At 46.5% G+C, this 19,303-nt stretch overlaps 1 protein-coding gene across 8 annotated transcripts; it reads right to left on the bottom strand.

The window, feature by feature from the left end:
* Nucleotides 1–1,777: 1,777 nt before the first annotated feature.
* On the bottom strand, nt 1,778–18,784 carry LOC121915776 (solute carrier family 22 member 6-A-like). Of its 8 annotated transcripts, none has more exons than XM_042440289.1 (11): nt 18,681–18,784; nt 13,270–13,918; nt 9,276–9,379; nt 8,621–8,775; nt 6,934–7,102; nt 6,355–6,478; nt 5,833–5,948; nt 5,218–5,432; nt 3,670–3,778; nt 2,951–3,154; nt 1,778–2,290 (listed from the first exon to the last, which is right to left on the bottom strand). In XM_042440289.1, exons 2-11 carry the CDS (start codon nt 13,669–13,671, stop codon nt 2,203–2,205), a joined length of 1,686 nt encoding a protein of 561 aa, XP_042296223.1. In that variant the 5' UTR covers nt 13,672–13,918; nt 18,681–18,784; the 3' UTR covers nt 1,778–2,202. The 8 variants fall into 8 exon arrangements, with proteins under 8 accessions (XP_042296223.1, XP_042296222.1, XP_042296224.1 ...); XM_042440288.1 differs by having other exon boundaries at nt 13,270–15,540; nt 18,681–18,774; XM_042440290.1 differs by lacking the exon at nt 18,681–18,784 and adding an exon at nt 16,565–16,814 and having other exon boundaries at nt 13,270–15,540.
* Between the last annotated feature and the right edge of the window lie 519 nt (nt 18,785–19,303).

The raw sequence follows: 19,303 nt of genomic DNA, 5'->3' as shown, positions 1-19,303 counted from the left end.
TAGGAAATGGGGGGGATAAGGTCAGCTAGAGAGGTCCATAGTTCTTATCCCAGCACCAATGTGCCCATTCTCTTTGTTGAAAAGCAGGGCTTCAAGAAACATGTGCATTGATCTGGGAAGCCTCTGTGGACCATATTGAAGGGATGTCCTATTATTGTGCCATTGATATGTAATGGGACTTGAGCATCGATGGATTTTGCTCTCCAGCAGATACCAAGGGTCCACCGTATTCATCTGATATTTTCAAAATTGGGAAGCAAACACAGATGTTGATTTGAAGTCTCCTGGCTGGAGCACAGAATGGCATCTAACTGCTTTTTGCAAGTGGCGAGACTTAAATGTACAGTCCCAGAATGGAAGTGGTTCCTGAAAGGGTTGTGCGGGATTAAACTATTCCTACTCATTTCTATCCCAATTGATGGGAAACTGTGGCATTTGAAAAGCAGCTGCAAAAGTGGGGTGAGAGATTGATCAGGACTGTTCTTGCAAAAAACTGGAGCAGTTGGAGGGCATGCATGCTTCCCATCTCTGGTTTATATGAAGAGACCTCTGCTTACCAAATCTGGCGGAGGCAACAACATCACTGTTTAGGTGAACTATAAGAAGGGTGCATATGAGTGCATGTGCCTTCAAGTTGTTTGTCGGCTTAGGAAGACCCTACGAATTGCATAGGGTTTTCTTAGCAAGCGCCGCTGTATTCCCATGGCACTCTATACCTTGCATGCTAAAGGTCCCAGATTCAGTTTCTGGCACAGTGAGAGAAAGGTGCCTAGCAGCTCCGGTTACAACCTTGTCCTCATTCCCACTTACAAATAAATTGGTTTGCGATCCGAATCGATGGATCGATTCGACAGCAACAAGCGGTTCACACTACATTTGCTCCGATTGCATTTTTTCCCTCCAAAACAACCCACTTGTGTTCACATTCATGCATAAATCGGTTCAAAGCGGACCCGCTCCGGCCAGCCGAAAGGCAAATTTAAATTGATTCCAATCTGCATCTGGTTCACACTTACGCGGCATCAATTTATCCAAAAAGACGTGGAAAACATCAGCGTCAAAAAGACACGGGTTAAATGGGTCTAGCGCATGGTCCCCCCCTCTTCGAATTACTTCAGCGATTCAGTTCAAGTGCAAACCAGGGTCATTTGAACTGGTCCAAACCAATTTGCAATCCAGTTTAAAAGGTAGTGAGAATCAGGCCTTTGGAGACCCAATGCTGTATAGTAGAGAGACCAAGAGACAGACAGTGGGTAACGTGTTTTATTTCTGTGTCTGAAAAGGGTGAAGTAGTTTGGATTAAATTAGTAATTTGCAATTAGTTCCTTTTCCCGGTAAGTAAGCATTGTTGCAAAGTGGTTTGAGCAATGGACTAAGATGCTACAGACCAGGGTTCGAATCCTGGCTCAGCCATGTAAACCCACTGGATGATCTTGAGCAAGTCACACTCTCTCAGCCTCAGATGATGACTAGCCAAGAAAGCCCTATGATATGGTCACCATAAATCAGAAAAGATTCAGAGGCAATAACAAATCATGGTGTGGTGGTTTGAATGTCAGACTACGACTCTGGAGACCAGGGTTCGACTCCCGCTCAGCCATGAAAGCCATTGGGTAACCTTGGTCAAGTTGCACTCTCTCAGCCTCAGAGGATGGCAATGGCAAACCCTCTCTGAACTCATCTTGCCAAGAAAAACCCAACTGAAGTCACACAACAAGAACAACAAGAACAACAACAACATATTTGGTTGGTCAACAAAGTTGCAGGACTTTTTGCATGGCTGTCCGGCTTGTGATTTAATATTTTCATGTACGGTTAGGCATTGTTCAATATATTACTTTGGTTCGGAATATCGATCGATCGACCAAATGATCGATCGTTTACAACTGATTTCATCCTAAGGGTCACTACTTGGATGCTTTCTACTGATGTGGACAGTCCTTTTTATTATCTCGGAGCCCATTTCAGTTTGGCCCTCGGGGAACCTGAAGAAAGACTATATCTTTTGGAGACCTTTGGAGTGCTTTCAAAAATGTCCAGAAAGTTCAGACCTTCTCAAGACTTCCCAGTTTGTGAAGGGTAACCCTTTGTAAAAGATGATCCCAGGATGGACAGAACAACAAACGCTCAGTCTTTTGTGGTCCTTTCTTCCCCAAAACCAAATGACTGGGAGAGATGGAGATCCAAGGAGAGCTTTGACCATCAGCAAGTGTCTCTAAACAGAGCTTTATCTTGGGTTTGGAGCAGAATCTTCTCCTGGGCTAATTCTTCCTTGGTCTTCTTTCTGGCCCTTTTAAGAAAAGGAAAAGACAATTCACCAACCGGTCAATCCAACCCATCCTTCCTCTGGTTCCATCCATCATTCCATTCAGTATTAAAATCTGTCTTAGGAGTTTATCACACAAAGGAGATCGGGAGTTTATCCCATGAATATCCCGGATTTATCCCACCGCTCTGAAAGTGATCACAAAGAAGCATCAACGCGCATCTTTTGACTTTCGGGATTTCGGCGACAATGCGTTTCCAATATCAGTATTTGTGCCTTTGCTTGTGATAATCGTTCGCACCGTGACTCGCAATTTCCGCTTCGTTTGCAGGATGCTTTCAATGCGCTTTAACATCAAAATCAACCCAAAGTGTGACAAACTCCTAGGAATCTCGAGGTCCTCCAGCGCAACTCTGCACTGTGCATTGAAAGCATCCCGCAAACAAAAGGTTGACCATAGAGTTGTGTTGGAGAACTTAGAGGTTCCTAGAGAAAACACTTCTCTAGGCATCTGTAGGTCCTCCAGCGCAATTCTATGATCAAACCCTGACCACAGAGTTTCACCTCTCCTTGAGGAAAATACATTTTATTATTATTATTATTATTATTATTATTATTATTATTATTATTATTTGAAGCCCCAGTGGCTCCACCAAGGGACACCTGTTTCCCAAAATCGCCCACCTGTTCTCCACATCTTCGATGGTATCCGGGAGCGGGACGTTCAGGGTCTCCGGGAGAAAACAGGCAATGATGCCCGAAAAGATGGGCACGGCCCCATAGACAATCGGTGGCAGGAGGGCATAGTAGTCTTCCATCATCTTGGCCAGCGGAGCCACGATGCCTCCCACCCGCGCCATGGTGCTGCCGAACCCGAGCCCAGTCTGCCTGGGGATGGGGATAGAAAAGGCAGTGTGTTATAGTGGGTAGAGGACTGGTCTCAGCATTGGGAGACCTAGTTTCCCCCACTGAACCATAGCATTCGCAGGGGGACTTTGAGTCAATCCTCTCATTCTTCCCAGCATTGCCATGAGGATATCTTTGATCAGATTCGGATGTAGCTTCAATTATTGCCTTCTTTTAATTTTGAAAATGCTCCGTTTTTTAAGAGCCGTGACCAAAATAGACTAATAGTTTGTTCATTCATCTGGATCCAACCCTATGCGTCACCACCGCGGCCTCTGGCCAAAGCCCTTCAGATCTCCTTTTTGTCCCTTCCAGGAAATACTCTGGGGTTACCTAGTGACTGCTTTCAATGGGGTTGTATTGGCGCAACTCGATGGCAGCGCCAACCGTGTGCCATAGAAGCAGCGGCTTGCAAAAAGTTCTCTTTCACCAATTAGAGAAGCCTTGGACGGAGCAGGAAAGATGTGTGGAGAGGTGTCCAAAAGTGGGTCCCTCACCTGACAGGCGTTGGGTACAATTCGGTCGTGAATAAGAAGGTGCAGTTGAAGGCCGCCGACAAGCATCCTTTCCCAATAACGGCCAGCGCTGTCCGAACGGTCTGCAGCTCTTCAGAGGCAGAAGAAAAGGAAATTAACAGCATGATTTGAACCCAGATCCTAGATGTGGGAGCTCCAAAATCACTCTCTCCCTTCCAGACTGAGCCATAACTTTCCTATTAGAAGCAAGTCAACAAAGGCAGACCTTTCATAGCCCAATTAAAGAATGCAAAGATAAAAACCATTGGCCATCTATCAGGAGTGTTTTGATGGTGTCTTCCGACATTAGCAGAAAGGAGGTAGACTGGATGGCCCTTGGGGGTCTCTTCCGACATTATGATTCATTGCATGTTACCCAGGCTATATGTTACGATTCTATATGGGGGCATTCACACTCAGTTTTTTTTTTTGCCCCAAAAGGATACGCATTGCCACACTGATGCATATCAGGATCATTGTTCCCATTATGTTTTGTGTTCCTGAATCTCTCCAAATCATTTTAACCCTAGTGTTATTCACATATGTCATCGTTTCGGGATAAAATGGAGCCGCCTCCATTCCCTTAAAAGATACAGAGCGATCCGAACCGGTTTGGTAGCATATTCACACTGCTGAAGACGCAGATCGAGGTCAAAAAGGCGCGGGGGGGAAACTGGTATGAAATATCCCGGGTTAAGTGGGGTTTTGGGTAGCCTCCTTGCAAAGTGCACTGAATGCATTCAGGGTGAGTGTGAACGCCAAGGAAATAACCCAGTTTTGTACAGTACCGGGTTGTTTTCATAGTGTGAATGCCCCCCCCCCCCATGTTTCCAATTTGTTCACTCTGGATAAAGAGGTCCTGGTTGTCTGCTTCCTTTCTCCAAATCTTGATCTGATCCTGCCACATTCCTAGGTGGAAAGTGAGGTGTGGTTGTGGTCAATGAAGATTATCAGACGGAGGACGGGAGCGAAGCCCGTCCTTATCTCATCCGTGGCAGCATTTGCAGGAAATACATTATCATACGTCGCGCTGATCCTGCCATAAACCTGTCGGTGAAGTGGAATTGCATTAACGGGTTCTTCCATTAATGCAAAACGAAGGACAAGGATGGGACAATTCCACTTTACAGATGGGATCATGTCAGGATCAGCGTCATTTGAAAGGCTTTGGAGCAATTGTTTGTTTGCTATCATTTAAGTGACGTTTTAAACGATCAACTGTTTAATTGTATTTTAGGGGGAGGGGTTGTGAGATATGGAATGCATTTTTACTGGAATGTATATTTTAATGTTTAAGACACCCCGGTTGCGTTGCACAAAGGAGTGAGATAAAATTATTATTATTATTATTATTATTATTATTATTTGTAGTCACTCGCGCTTCCTGGATGGGACAATGACAGGATCAGTGCAACGTCATCTGAAAGTCCTTCCCGCGATTGTGCAGGAAGGATGGGACAAGGATGGGAAAAGGACCCGACATGGGCATCCCGTCCCCCGTCTGATAGTCCCCAATGAGAAGAGACTCACCGGTGGGCACAAATATATTGATGATGATGATGAATCCGGCGACGATGAGGAAGGACGAAAGGCTGAACCGCCGGCCGATGTAGCTCATGGTGATGGTCACGATCACTTTGGCCGGGAAGTCAACCGCCCCAAAGATCACCTGGATCAGGTAGATGCTGACCCCGAAATTCTGCAGGTCCATCGCCAATCCGTAGTAAGAGAAGCTGACCGAGAACCTGCCAAAGACGGAAGGAACCGGGAGTGATCTGGCATCAACGGCTGAAGTATGGGCAAACCCTCTCCGAAGATGCGTGCCAAGAAAAACCCGTGGTACTCAAAAGGGAGGAGCAGTATATCTTTCTCCTCTTCTCACATCACTTTCTGATATTCTGGAGGTATATTTCTTTTTTGAGGTTGCAAGTGCACTGCAGAAATGATCCAGTTTGACACCGCTTTAACTGCTGTGGCTCAACGCTTTATAATCCTGGGATTTGTAATGTGTTGCGAAGGCAGAACATCTCATCAAACTACAGTTGCCCCAATCCCATAGCACTGAGCCGCGGAGGTTAAAGCGGTGCCAAACTGGGTTATTTCTGTGGCGCGGATGCAGCCCGCGCTTTGGGCAGCGCTTCTTACCATACTACAGAGAGGCAACAGAAAATGCGCCGGATGGCCGGGGTGCGCACTAAGTCGGAGATGGTATAAGAAGCCTTGGTGACGGACAACTCTTTCTCCATGTTCGATAGCAGGACCTGCCGGACAGAGAATAGAAAACGGGGTCAGAACTGAGACATTTGCTTTTATAGATGGAAATCTTGCATCCCATTTCAACGGCAAGCTAGCGTGCCCCATTTATTCTCCTTCCGTTCGTCTCTTGCGCATAAATGAGGAAAAAGAGTCTGAAGACCATGAGAATGGAGGGAGGATCATTTGAATTCCTTGGGAATTCTGCAACCACCACTGAATGCTCTTTATTAATGCATTTGAAACGCATGTGATTCAACTCAGATGGTACACGTTGTAAGCTGCTTAGTACATTGGTAAGCGGTCTAGAAATGTGCTTGCTATTGCTACCTGGATTATTTTCTCCATCTGAATAACCTCCCCAGACGCTACTGGATTCGCAACCGCCAAGATGGCTATATGGCTATTTCTTACCTCCGTGGTGATGCTAGCTCCGGCTTCTTGCTTCCCGTTGATGCGGGCGACTCTTTGGAGGACGCTGACAGCCGTACCTGCTTTTCCCGAAAGGATCAGCCACCGAGCGGATTCGGCAAACCACCTGCGCAAAAGGAGCCAAGGTGCGTCACACCTCCGTGGCAAGATCCTTCCACAAACCGACAGAGGCTTAAAGAGTTTCCCCCAGAAAACCAATTTTCCTACTTGGACTTGGCTTGCATCTATCATCATAATGTGCAAAACCCAAACATTCGGCAGCAGATCCATTATGGATGATCTGGAACACGTGGTCCTTTACCATAATAATCACTAATTTAATTGTATTTTATTATTACTGATAGGAGGGTTATCATGTTATTATATGATATTGCATTGATATTGTATTTTATTGGGTTATTTTAATGCAAGCCGCTTCTATCGTTCGGAGGAGTGGGATATAGTATCTCAGATCTGCAAATACTTCCCCCTGCCCTTCTCTTGCCAGTCCCTGCCCTGCCCTGCCATACCAGGGGCTGGAAGTAGACAGAGAAGGCAGAAGTCCTTCCGAGTGCCACGTACCAAGAGTACAGGAGGAAGAAAAAGAAAGGTGCGGAAACAGTAAACTGGAGCCAGCGCCAGTCGGGGATGCCATAGGCCAAGCCAGCAAGGAGGATCTGTCCCAACGTATATGTGAAGCCGGTGACGGCGATGGTGATCGTGCGGAACTGGGTGGGAATCCACTCCACAACTGGAAGGAAAGGGAAACATGTTAAGAGTCAAATAATAATAGATTTTATTTATATCCCACCTTTCCAGAAGGGTCAAGGCGGGTTTCAATAGAATACAGTGTGCCTGCGTTATACGAGGGTGCGCTATATGCGGCTTTGAGCATACGCGCAAAACCACACAGGAGCGCATGATTGATTGATTGATTGAAATTGGAGCGCAAGGGGCGGCGTGTCCCATTCGAATGAAGGGGATGCGCACCTCTGGCACACGCGTGCCGCCACGCCACCATGCCGCCGCATGCACGAGCCCCATTCACTTGAATGGGAGTTGAGTATGCGTGGTATTTGGCTTATCACGGGGGGGGGGGGGCAGAACGGATCCCTCATGTAAGCCAAAGGTGGACTGTACATAAATACATTATGGCGGGTTACAATAGGATACATAAATATGGGGCAGGTTACAATAAAATACATAAACATGGGTTACAATAGAATACATAAATACATTATGTATGTATTGTGTATTTATGTATTCTGTTGTAACCTGCCTTGATCCTTCTGGAAAGGCGGGATATAAATAAAATCTATTATTAATATTATTATTATTAAAATTACATATCCCTTACTTTAAACGAAGGCCTGGTACGTACTGCTAAGAAACTGCGTCCAGGCGTCAATTCTAGGGTTAGAGACTGCGCACTAACCGCACAGTCCCTAACCCCAGGATGTCGTGGCGGTGGCGTAATGGTGGCCTCCTGTCCATACGGGGCCACCAATGTGACGTAAGCGACATGTGACATATAGATGTCGCTGTCCGTCACTTACGTCACGAGTGTGCCAATGGTGGGCCAAGTGTGCCAAGTTTTTCCGGGTTCTTTTTGGGGCAGAGGGATGCCATGCAGTTTGGGGTGGTATGTACTGAGCCAACAATAATAACACTATAAATGTGAATTAGAATCAGAGAGTCATAGAGTTGGAAGGGACCCCAATGGGGCCAGTTAGTCTCATCCCATGCAGTTGCAGAAAAGCACCACTAAAGCATCACTAAAGCACCAACCGAGGGATCATTCAGACATGGTTGCTTTTAGCAAAACAATGCAAATAACCTCACATTTCAGGTCTGTTAGTCACACTGTGAAGCCACATCTCCGTGCATCTCTGTGCGTTCGGTTGCTCATACATGTGAGCACTCAAATAAACATGGAACCAATGTGCTACATGTAACTGAAATCTAATTTGCAAAGACACTTCGGATGTTAAGACTTTTTAAAATGCAATTTGTAAAAGTTTTTTGGTGGGTTTTTGGGCCATGTGTCCATGTTCTAGAAGAGTTTATTCCTGACATTTCACCGGCATCTGTGGCTGGCATCTTCAGAGAGTGCTGGCATGGAAATATATATATATACCCAACTCACTTCCAGAACATGTCCACAGAGCCCCCAAAACCCACAAAAAACTCTGGATGCCAGCCATGAAAGCCTTTGACTTCACAATATGTAAAAGGTTCACAAATTCACTCCACGCGCTCCATCTCTTACTCAAACAGGCAATGCTCAGGCCGAACCCGGAATGCGCCATCCCACTCAGGAACCGGAAAACGCAGTAGGAGATGAAGTTGGGCGAAAAGGCCGCGCAGGTCCCCATCACCGCCATTTGCAGGAACGACCAAATGGTGAGCACCTTGCGGCCAAACCTGCAAGGGCAGCATTGCAATAAGTTAAAACGCCAGTTGAGCATTTAGGGCCCAAAAAAGACAGGCCAAAATAAAGCTGCTTCGGTCACTTTGGAGTTATGCTGTTTAAATGACACATGCATCGTAAGAAGCCAGAAGCTGTGCTCCTTTTGGCCCAGCTTCCGGCCTCTTAGGATGCACACATCATTTAAACAGCATACTGTACCTCCAAAGTGACCTGTGAAGCAGCTTCATTTGGGCCTGTCTGTTCAGGATAGATGGGAGTTTCTTAAAAGTGAAGGGCAATATTGTTCCAAGGGAGCCCAAAATGTGGCGGAGATGCCTTCCACAGACACACAAGGAGCAAAAATTACTTTGGGCCACCGGGGCCACACTCTTGATAGGAGGTCCCGGATCCTGGGAGCAGCCACCAAGGCGGCCTTCGCTTGAGTCCTTACTCAGAGTGTTTCTAAGGGTGGTGGGAAAGGGACAATACCTCCCATCATCCTGGCCCAACTTACCTGTCAGCCAGATTTCCCAGAATCAGGGCCCCCACCAGTACGCCAGCCATGTAGATGGACTGGGCCATCTCCCGAAGTTTCCGTCGGTCACACACTAGATCCCACTGTCACAAAAGAAAGAACACAGTAAATAATAATAATAATAATAATAATAATAATAATAATAATAATAGAATCCTAGAGAGCCCAAGGGCCATCCAGTCCAACCCCATTCTGCCATGCAGGGACTCTCAATCAGCATAGAGAGCATGAGGCCATGACTCTGGAGACCAGGGTTCAATTCCCAGCTCAGCCTGAAACCCACTGGGCGACACTGGGCAAGTCACACACTCTCAGCCTCAAGGGAAGGCAATGGTGAACCCTCCTCTGAACAAATCTTGCCAAGAAAAGCCCACGATAGATTCGCCTTACAGTCGCCCAAAGTTGGAAACGAAGGCATGCAATAGGAACAACAAACCTAGTATTTGTTGGCGTTGCAATCTCCCATCCAAGTAGCCATGATCAAGAGCTTCCGAAATCGGGCGGGATCTGGTGCTTTCAAGGTATTTCAGGTAAGGTTTCCATGAGACGGACAACAACAAGGAAACCATGACCGTTTGGCCACCTTAGCAATGCTGTCAGGGCTCGATAGCTCCTGGGAAGACATTTTGGGAGGTACACAAAACACCTCTGGTGCAAAATGCACCGTGCACATGAGCATAGCCTCCAGGTTCATGTGCATAAGTTGGCAGTCAGTTTCTGACTTGAACCTACCAAATGTATGGGCCATCTCTGTAAGAGGGGAAAGGGGAGCAGGGAAATTCCTTCTTTCCTTCCTTCCTTGCTGCAGAAACATCAGCTGCTCCTTTCCTTGGGCTGGTTGCCAGCCCCATCTCCTGCTGGGTTTTGAATTCCTCTCTTCCCAGCAGGGCCTTTGGACTGGAAAGCATTGATGGGGGGGGTCTGTCAATTAAGCCTGTTTATCCATAAGACACAAAACACCTCCTGCCGCTCTTGTTGCTTAACCCTTCTGCTTCTTGGAAAGCTTCAGCCAATTTTGTTGTTGTTGTTGTTGCTGTTGTTGTTGTTGTGTTACCCGAAATACCTTGAAAGCACCAGATCCCGCCTGATCTTGGCTACTTGGATGGATCGTGATCTTGGCTACTGAGAGATTGCCACACCAACAAATACTAGGTTTGTTGTTGCTGTTGTTGCGTGCCTTCAAGCTGTTTCCCACTTTTGGCAACTCTAAGGCAAACCTATCCTGGGCTTTCCTTGGTAAGATTTGTTTAGAGGAGGGTTTGCCATCGCCTTCCCTTGAGGCTGAGAGTGTGTGACTTGCCCAGAGTCACTCAGTGGGTTTCGTGCATGAGCTGGGAATCAAATCCCAGTCTCCAGAGTTTAGACCAATGCTCAAACCACTATGTTCAAATTCCCACTTGGCTATGGAAAGCTATGGGGCAAGTCACATCTCTCAGCTTCAGAGAAGGAACCAGGCCAGGAGATGTTAGTTATGCAGACGTAACATAGTCACCAATAGTGGCAAACCTTTGGGTGCCAAATACTGTTTGCTGTGCTGGAAACATCCATACACACGTGTGTGTATGTGTACTTTTGTGTGGAATATTTTCTTAGCCTACCTGTCCCATCCTTCTCAAGCCTCCTGAAATACCTTCAAAGCACCAGATCCCATCTGATCTTGGAAGATCTTGATCTTGGCTACTTGGACGGGAGTTTGCCACGCCAACAAATACTAGGTTTGTTGCTGTTGCTGTTGCGTGCCTTCGAGTCGTTTCCCAACCTATCCTAGAGTTTTCTTGGCAAGGTTTGTCCAGAGGAGGTATGCCATTGCCATCCTCTGAGGCTGAGAGAGCGTGACTTGCCTAAGGTCACCCAATGGGTTTCATAGAATCGAACCCTGGTCTCCAAAGTCATAGTCCAACACTCAAACCACTATGTTGGCTCTCTCTTGGTGGCATGCATGGTATTTCCCCCTCTCCAAAAACACACACACATATTTTATCCTTCTAACAACCCTGTTGGGTAGGATAGGCTGAGAGATGATGACAGATCCAGGATCACCAGCTTGGACATCTGACCGGTCACTGCAAGAACAGAGCGCTGGATGAGAGAGAGAGAGAGAGAGACCTTTGGTCTGACCCAGTATAGCTGATCTTTATATTTTTATGCCACTAGTTAAAATGCAACACTTTCTGTTAGTGGCTTACATGTGCCACTAACATCTCTTTTGGTTCAGGGGCCAGGGGCAACTGGAATTTCTAAATGGATCTTCCATGTCCAATGGTAGTCTACCGCTGAGCTTGGATCAATGGCCCCACTATAACTTTACTTTTAGGCTGTAGAGAGATCTTGTAGCACCTTTGAGACTAAATGGAATAAAGAAGTTGGCAGCATGAACTTTCATAGCCTTCACTTCAGTCTACTTCCTCAGATGCATATAGTTCCATTCCACTATATGCATCTGAGGTTCTATATGCATCTGGGGAAATAGTCTGAAGCCTAGGAAAGCTCATGCTGCCAACGTCTTACTTTCAGTGAGTCTCAAAGGTGCTACCAGATTTCTCTACATACTGATTCTACAGACTAACATGGCTATATCTTTGAATTCTATCATCATCTAACATAGTGGTTTGAGCATTGGACTACATCTCTGGATACCAGGTTTAATTCGCCCTTGGCCATGAAATCCATTGGTTGAACTTGGGCAAGTCACACACTCTCAGCCTCAGGGGAAGGCAATGGCAAACCTCCTCTGAACCAATCTTGCCAAGAAAACCCCAGGATAGGGTCACCGTAAGTCGGAAACAAAGGCACACAGCGCGCCGAGGATCTTTGCCATTGATACAAATCCTCTTGTTAGTCCCGGATACAGTAATCCTATTAAATCAATGGGATTCACCTTTGGGCTGACTCATCATTTGACAGTTGAATAAAATGTCTCAGGTCTTGTCTACTTTGTTGTTGTTGTTGTGTACCTTTCCGACTTAGGCGACCCTAAGCATACTAGCAGTCCTACCTGTCTCCTGTCATCTGTCCCTTCTATTCTGGCAGATATCAGGCTCCTGGGATGTGCTTCTGCATTTCATTTATTTGTTCTACTAAAACCCTGAGGTCTAGCAAGGAGGCTGGGACAAAAGACGTACCCTTTCGGCCCAAAGAAGCCTGATCCTGAGGGATTTGTGCGAACTACCAGAATGGAACACATCTCCGCATTTCTGCATCCAAAATGCGCTCCTGAATATTTCAAGCTTTGTTTATTCCAGCTGTATAATGGGGTTGTTTCTGTTGTTAAGCCACCCAGAGTCAGCAGCCATCACCAATTTACCCTCAAATCACCCCAAAATTAAGCTGTAGATCCAGGTCTAACCTCTGCCAGCATGATGTGTATGCCTTCAAGTTGTTTCCGACTTATGGCGACCCTAAGGCAAACCTATCCTGGGGTTTTCTTGGCAAGATTTGTTCAGAGGAGATTTACCATTGCCTTCCCTAAGGCTGAGAGAGTGTGACTTGCCCAAGGGTGCCAATGGGTTTCATGGCAGAGCTGGGAATCGAACCCTGGTCTCTACCTGGTGCTGGGAATAGATTTATAAATCAGAGGTTCAAACCTCTGGATTAAGAAAGGTCTTTAAATTATTATAAAATACTGTATTTCTATTAAAATCGTACACAGCTTTTTTCATAATACAGTCACTCCTCTGGACTTGAGATCCACAGTTTTGGTTATTCAGGGAAGGCCAACCTCCATTAAAGTTAATGGTGCCCGTTCCTGTGGTCCATGCGCACTGGAGGGAGCGCACATCCATTCAAGCCTATGAGGCTTGAATATATGTGAATTTTTGAATTCACGGGGGTCCAGAATGGATTGCCTGTGAATTTGGAGGGAGGATTGTACTATGAGAAGTCTTAAAGTTAGCGTGCATTAGGGCCTGAGCATACCTTAACCCATCCCCAAGCATGGATTCCTATAGATACACCAGGATCGATCCCATCTCACCTCTGAAATTATGCTGGAAGAGTACAGGGTCCTATCGTATACCCATCCGTCGGCACATGGCTCGGTGTCCATTTTGGTCCGGTTTGCCTTGGTGAGGTTTGGGTTGAGAAGGTGCCACTGGATGTCCACAAACCGACGGCACTTCTCCAGCTGCTGTTTACTGTTGAGAGGGATGCCCACCCTCAGAAGGTCGCTGGTGCCTAGCGAGCGAGTGGCGTTTTGATGCCCGCTGCCGTTGGCGCTCATGCGGATCTGGCAGTGATGCTCCGGGATCGCCGCGGTGAAGTTCTGGAGAAGGTTGTGGCTGGCCATCAATACGATGGGGATTGTCAGGAGCGCCGTGTGGATTATCTGGAAGCGGCCCATGCCACCGACTTGCTGCAGGAATTCGGCGAAAGTCATGGCGTTCACGAAAACCCCTGGAAGGGGTCACAGGAGTGCAACGTATATCTAAGTACGGATGCCGCCCAAACAGTGCCCTTGTCTCCTTGCTAATCCAAAAGCAAATTCCTTCCAAAGCTTAAAAGGAGGAGTGCAAATATGGTTAGCCGGTCAATTGCCGCTTGCAAGATTGTAGTAAGATGAGCCGGGTAGTGATGCAGAATAGGACGGCAGGCACTTTTGGGCACAACGGGTCTCTGGCTTGTTCCTGTGGGAGATAAAAAGATTGTCCAAGGGAAGGGAGTGTCTTGATTTTAATTTATCGAATAACCCGCTTTCAGCAAGGCAGCAGGATTGTTTGGGGTCAGAAACGGTCGCTCCAGGAAACCCTGGATCCTGTGCCCATCTGGGGCTGTGCCAGGAGCTTGCCAGAATTCGGAGGGTCTCCGTTCCTCCAGCTGTGAGTTCCCCAGGCCTCTTTTGGAAGGAGGGGGAGAAAAATATCTCACTTGATGTTTATTCTCCAATTTTGCAAAATCAATACATTCCTACGGTAAGAGAAATACGAGAGGTGTCTCTAACCAGTTGCCTGCACTTTTTAAAGGCGTTACATTCTCTGCCCGGTTGTGTCAAAGCGGATGGGAATCTCCCGCTTTGCCCACTTGTTTCGTCCTTAGCGGGCAAACGTCTCCTGGCTTTGCTGGGTCTTTGGGTGGATTATTTATGTAAAACAGTAAGCGGCTCAAGCGGTTAAAGTTTTACTCTCGTTTTGAGGGATTAACAGTTTGGGAATGAAAATTGGGGGGGAAAGAAGAAGAGTCAGGGAGAAATGTGGAAGAAAGGGCAAGCAGAAGAAGTAAGAGCCAGACCACTTTGGGTTTGTTTTCTGGAGCTGGAAACGGGTCGATCATTGATCTACCCCACTCTCTCAACCCCCAAAAGCGGGCATTTTATAAGTCACAGCACCGGCAAAGATACAAGGCTTCCAGGAGAGTGGAAATTTTAGGGAGAGCAGCTGATGCTCTCCATTGGCAAGGCAACAGTCCCATTGCGCTCAGGGTCAAAGGCATAAGTGCCATCTCACATGCTTTCCAAGGAAGGGAGGAGGAATTGGTGCACAGGACATTTGCAGAGAGGTAAGATAGTAAGATCAGGTTCTCCCTTTGTATGGCATTCTGGCAAATGCAAATGGGGCGACGATGAGGCTTTAAAGCTCTTGCAACTTGGAGAGCCAAGTGGGTTTCCCAACTTTGGTTCTCCAGATGTTTGGGACTTCGGTTCCCAGAATTCCCGATGGCTGGCCAAGCTGGCTAGGGGCTTCTGGGAGTCGAAGTCCATAACACCTGGAGGACAAAAGTTTGGGAATCACTGAATAAGTTTTCTAGAGCCACATTCTAGCAGTAACACAAAATGGTGGGACCCAACATTGTTGTTATGTGCCTTCGAATCCTTTCTGGCTATACGGTGACCCTATCCTGGGGTTTTCTCAGCAGGATTTGTTCAGAGGGGGTTTGTCATTGCCGTCCCCTGAGGCTGAGAGAATGTGACATGCCCAGCGTCACCCGTTGGGTTTCATGGCTAAGTTGGGGATCGAACCCTGGTCTCCAGAGTCATAGTCCAATGCTCAAACCATTGCACCACGCTGGCTGTCACCCAAACAAGAGACAAGGGTGCACAACGCTCCAGTTTTGGAGGGGGCTTAGCTCCGAGCCAAAGTCCTGGGTGCAAATCCACAACTCAGTTAATAGAACAGCAGCCACACCGGCTCCTGGAAACGAAAATCCCAGCATGTTTTAGTCGAAGGCTCTTGCTTCCTTTAATATAGCCTTAGGAGATGCAATCCAACCTTGCAGTATGGGAAGCAGGAGAGACACACACCGCCTTGAGTCCCTATATAAGAAAATAAGATAATAATAAAAGTAAATAATAATAATATGGTCACAGGGAAGACTGCAGGGTGAGATTGGCAGCCCAAAAAGGGAGCCGGGTTTGGCCTCGGAGGCTGAGGTTCCATGGCACAGAGGATGTCAGATGTGGATGAAAATAATCCAACTGAGATCTGAATGTCTCTGGCGTATTTCTTTGTTTGCCCGTTTGTTTAGACAGAGCCACTAACAGCTGGAATCGAAATATGACTTTGCAAGGCTTGTTTGCGTTCCCTTTCCTGCTGGCTGGAGGCCTGAGGCTAGCTAGCATTCAGGTTCTCCACTTCCAGAATTAAGCAGCAACGGGATTGTCAACCCGAAGTAGAGCCAACATATAATAGTGGTTTGAGCATTGGACCATGACTCTAAAGAACATGGTTAGTGTCCCGGCTTGGCCACATAAACCCACTGAGTCACCTTTGGCAAGTCACACTCTCTCAGCCATTGCCTTCCTCTGAGGCTGAGAGAGTGTGACTTAACCAATGGATTTCTAAGGCAGAGCAGAGATTCAAATTCTGGTTTCCTGGACTCTAAATCCAACACTCAACTCCAGGCTCTCTAATTCCGAATTTAAGCCAAGAAAGAACGAGAAAGAAGGATGCCACAATGCGCAAGGATGATCTAGGGCAGTGGTTCCCCTTTGGTCCTCCAGATGATTTGGACTTCAGCTCCCAGAATTCCTGAGTGTTGGCTTCTGAGAGTTGAAACCCAAAACTAATGGAGGACCAAAGGTTCTATGGAGGAAGGTGGTGTTTGGATTGAACTTTAGAAAGGAATAGAAAGAGTGGAAATAGACCCAGATGGAAATAGTCTTGCTCCTTCCAGCTGTTGGCGCATCATTTTAAGTCACTGGTGGGAACTGTGGGCTCCTCCAGATGTTTTTGTATTCCTTCAAGTTACTGTATTCTTCAAGTCTGGTGATGCTGACTGAGCACTTGAGGTCTAAATCCTGGATGATATTCAAAAAGAGGCTTTAAAAATCAACTCACCACTCCTGACATGTGAGCAGCATGGGCCAGTCTATGCTGAAAGACAAATGCTCTCCATGAAGCCCCATAAACCAGGCCCTGGAGGAGAATTCATAAATCCAGGCAGCTGTCTGGGGAGATCCATATCAATAAAGCCATTCCAACCATTTCTGACTCTGGTCTTTTGCAAAGCTGATGGCTCTTAATGACCCATTGAAAGGAGAACTGTTACATTACATTTACATTGCATTACAAAAAAGACCAATTGCCTCCTGTAGGTAAACTGAAAAAGAGCAGAGAATATGACTCAGTGGCAGAGGATGCCATGCTCCAAACCATGCTCCAAACCTATATACCACTGGAGCAAAAGGACTGAGTACAGTCCAGGTATAAGATGCCTTCTTTTTCCAATAGACCTTGAAATTCCTTATCCTCCCTCCTCCACCATATTTCTTGCGGTTGTGGTTGCACACCTTCAAGTCATTTCCGACTTATGGAGGCTGTAAGGCGAACCTATCCTGGGGTTTTCTCGGCAAGACTGGCTCAGAGGAGTTTTGCCATTGCCTTCCCCTGAGGCTGAGAGAGTGTGACTTGCCCAAAGTAACCCAGGGGCTTATATGGCTGAGATGGGATCGAACCCTGGTCTCGAGTCATCGCCCAATGCTCAAACCACTAGATTATTCCGGCTTTCGCCCAGGAAGGAGACAAGGAGGCAAATATATAATATACTGTATACATTCCAAAAAGCAAACCTTGAGTTTGCATTATATAAAAGGATGCCAAATGCATCTGAGGAAGGAGAGTGAAGTCTACGAAAGCGTATGTTGCCAGTTCCTTTCTTTCAATGAGTCTCAAAGGTGCTGCAAGATCTCTGTACATAAAGGCCACTATTTTACTATGCTGTTGTACTTAATGCCTTCGACTTCACATTCAATACATTTGTTGCTGTGGATGTTAAAGATCCAGCCATGCTCTCTTTTCTATTTTTACAGCGTAAAGGCATTGGCCGGTAAGCAAGAACCCCAAAGCACCTAAACTCTTGCAAAGCTGCTCTTTCAAAGCGCTGTTATAGAGATCAGCTTTAGGAGAGATCCAATGATGTATATGAGGTTTCCCGAGATTCACAGCCCAGACCAGGAATCTTCGAGTCAGCAGCAGATGAGTCCATGCGCCAATGCTCTGGCTCCGCAGAAGGCCTCCTCCTGTTCATTAAATGTCGACCTTTTGCAACTACATCTTCATTATTTGCTGATGGTTCCATTACAAGGAGGCTAGGTCCTCTCTTGGTCCAGTGAACAGCGTTTGGACTCTGCCTTTCTCCTTTACTGGAAGAACCCAAAAGCTGAGGAAGAGGTATGCATCCAAGTTGGCTGATGCGGCCAAATTCAGAAAGCAAACTTTACCCCAACTTCGACAGTTTAGACCATCGGTAATGGTTTGAGCCTTGGACTATATGACTCTGGAGACCACAGGGACCCATTCCCATTTACAGATAAAATCAGCATGCAATCTGAACCGATGGATTGGTTCGACGGCGGAGCGTGGTTCCTGCCATATTTGCCCCCGTCGCATTTTCTGGCACCAAAATAACCCGCTTGTGGTTCCCATTCACGAACGAATCGAGTCAAAACTATTTGGTTCCAGCCATCCAAAGGGGAAATTTGAATCTGATCCGCTTGTGGTTCACACTTGTGTGGAATTGATGTATCCAAAAAGAAGCAGGGAAAAAAATCAGTGTCAAAAAGATGTGGGTTTAATGGGCCTGGGGCATGGCACCCCTCTTGGAACCGCTTTGACGATTTGGATAAAGTGGGAACCAGGATCGTTTGAATCTGTTCAAACTGATCCGATTTAAAAGGTAGTGGGGAAGAGGCCCAGGGTTCGAATCCTGGGTCGGCCATGGAAACCCACTGGGTGACCTGGGGCAATTCATACTTTCTTAGCTTCAGAGGAAGGCAAGGGCAAACCCCTTCTGAACAAATCTTGCAAAGAAAACCCTGACATCCGTTGCCCTCAGGGTCACTATAAGCATAAAACAGATTGAAAGCATATAAATGTAGGTTACCAACAAAGACCAGTTTTTAGACTCCCTGTTTTAACTGCATTTATAATATCCCAGGTCCCAGAGACAACATACCTGGTTCTCCCTCTCTGTTTTTGTCCTTACGACAACTCTGCAAGGTAGGTCAGAGCAGTGATGCAGTCAGGAAATTTTGGACTCTGGACTTATTGATTTCACCGGCGTTTCGGGGGAGCGAGAGGGGCATGATCATGCGCATTGCTTTCTTAGCATCAAAAATGTTGTTTGGTGAAGTTTAGGAACCCTTGTGCCCATTTGGCCGGACCGAAGGACCCTGGACTCCTGCCCTCAAAGCCTTGGCTATATAGCGTCCCTGGCGAAAGGGCGACTGTCCTTAAGAGAGATGTAGTTTTGTTGCTGTTTATTGCCTGGTTATTCAAAAGTTAATGACACGTTAGTTGCTTTTCGACATGACGTTGTGTGAAAAGCTTTATTGCAATTGTGCAATATCCCAAGGATATTCCTGGGATAATGGCTGTTTGACTGCGACGTCGTGCAAAAATCTTAATTGCAAATGCACGATTTGCATGGGATAATCCCCGTTTATATTTCCAATGGTCCCCGTGTGATAAAGTCCTAAAATGAGGACAAAGAGAGAAACTAGAAGGAGGCAAGAGAAACGGAGATATTTTAAAAGCAGCTGAACAGAGGGTTAAATGCAATTGTCTTTGTGTATTGAT

The sequence above is a fragment of the Sceloporus undulatus genome, chromosome 9 (assembly GCF_019175285.1).
Source record: "Sceloporus undulatus isolate JIND9_A2432 ecotype Alabama chromosome 9, SceUnd_v1.1, whole genome shotgun sequence".
Lineage (NCBI taxonomy): Eukaryota > Metazoa > Chordata > Lepidosauria > Squamata > Phrynosomatidae > Sceloporus > Sceloporus undulatus.
This window is presented reverse-complemented; position numbering and strand designations above follow the sequence as displayed.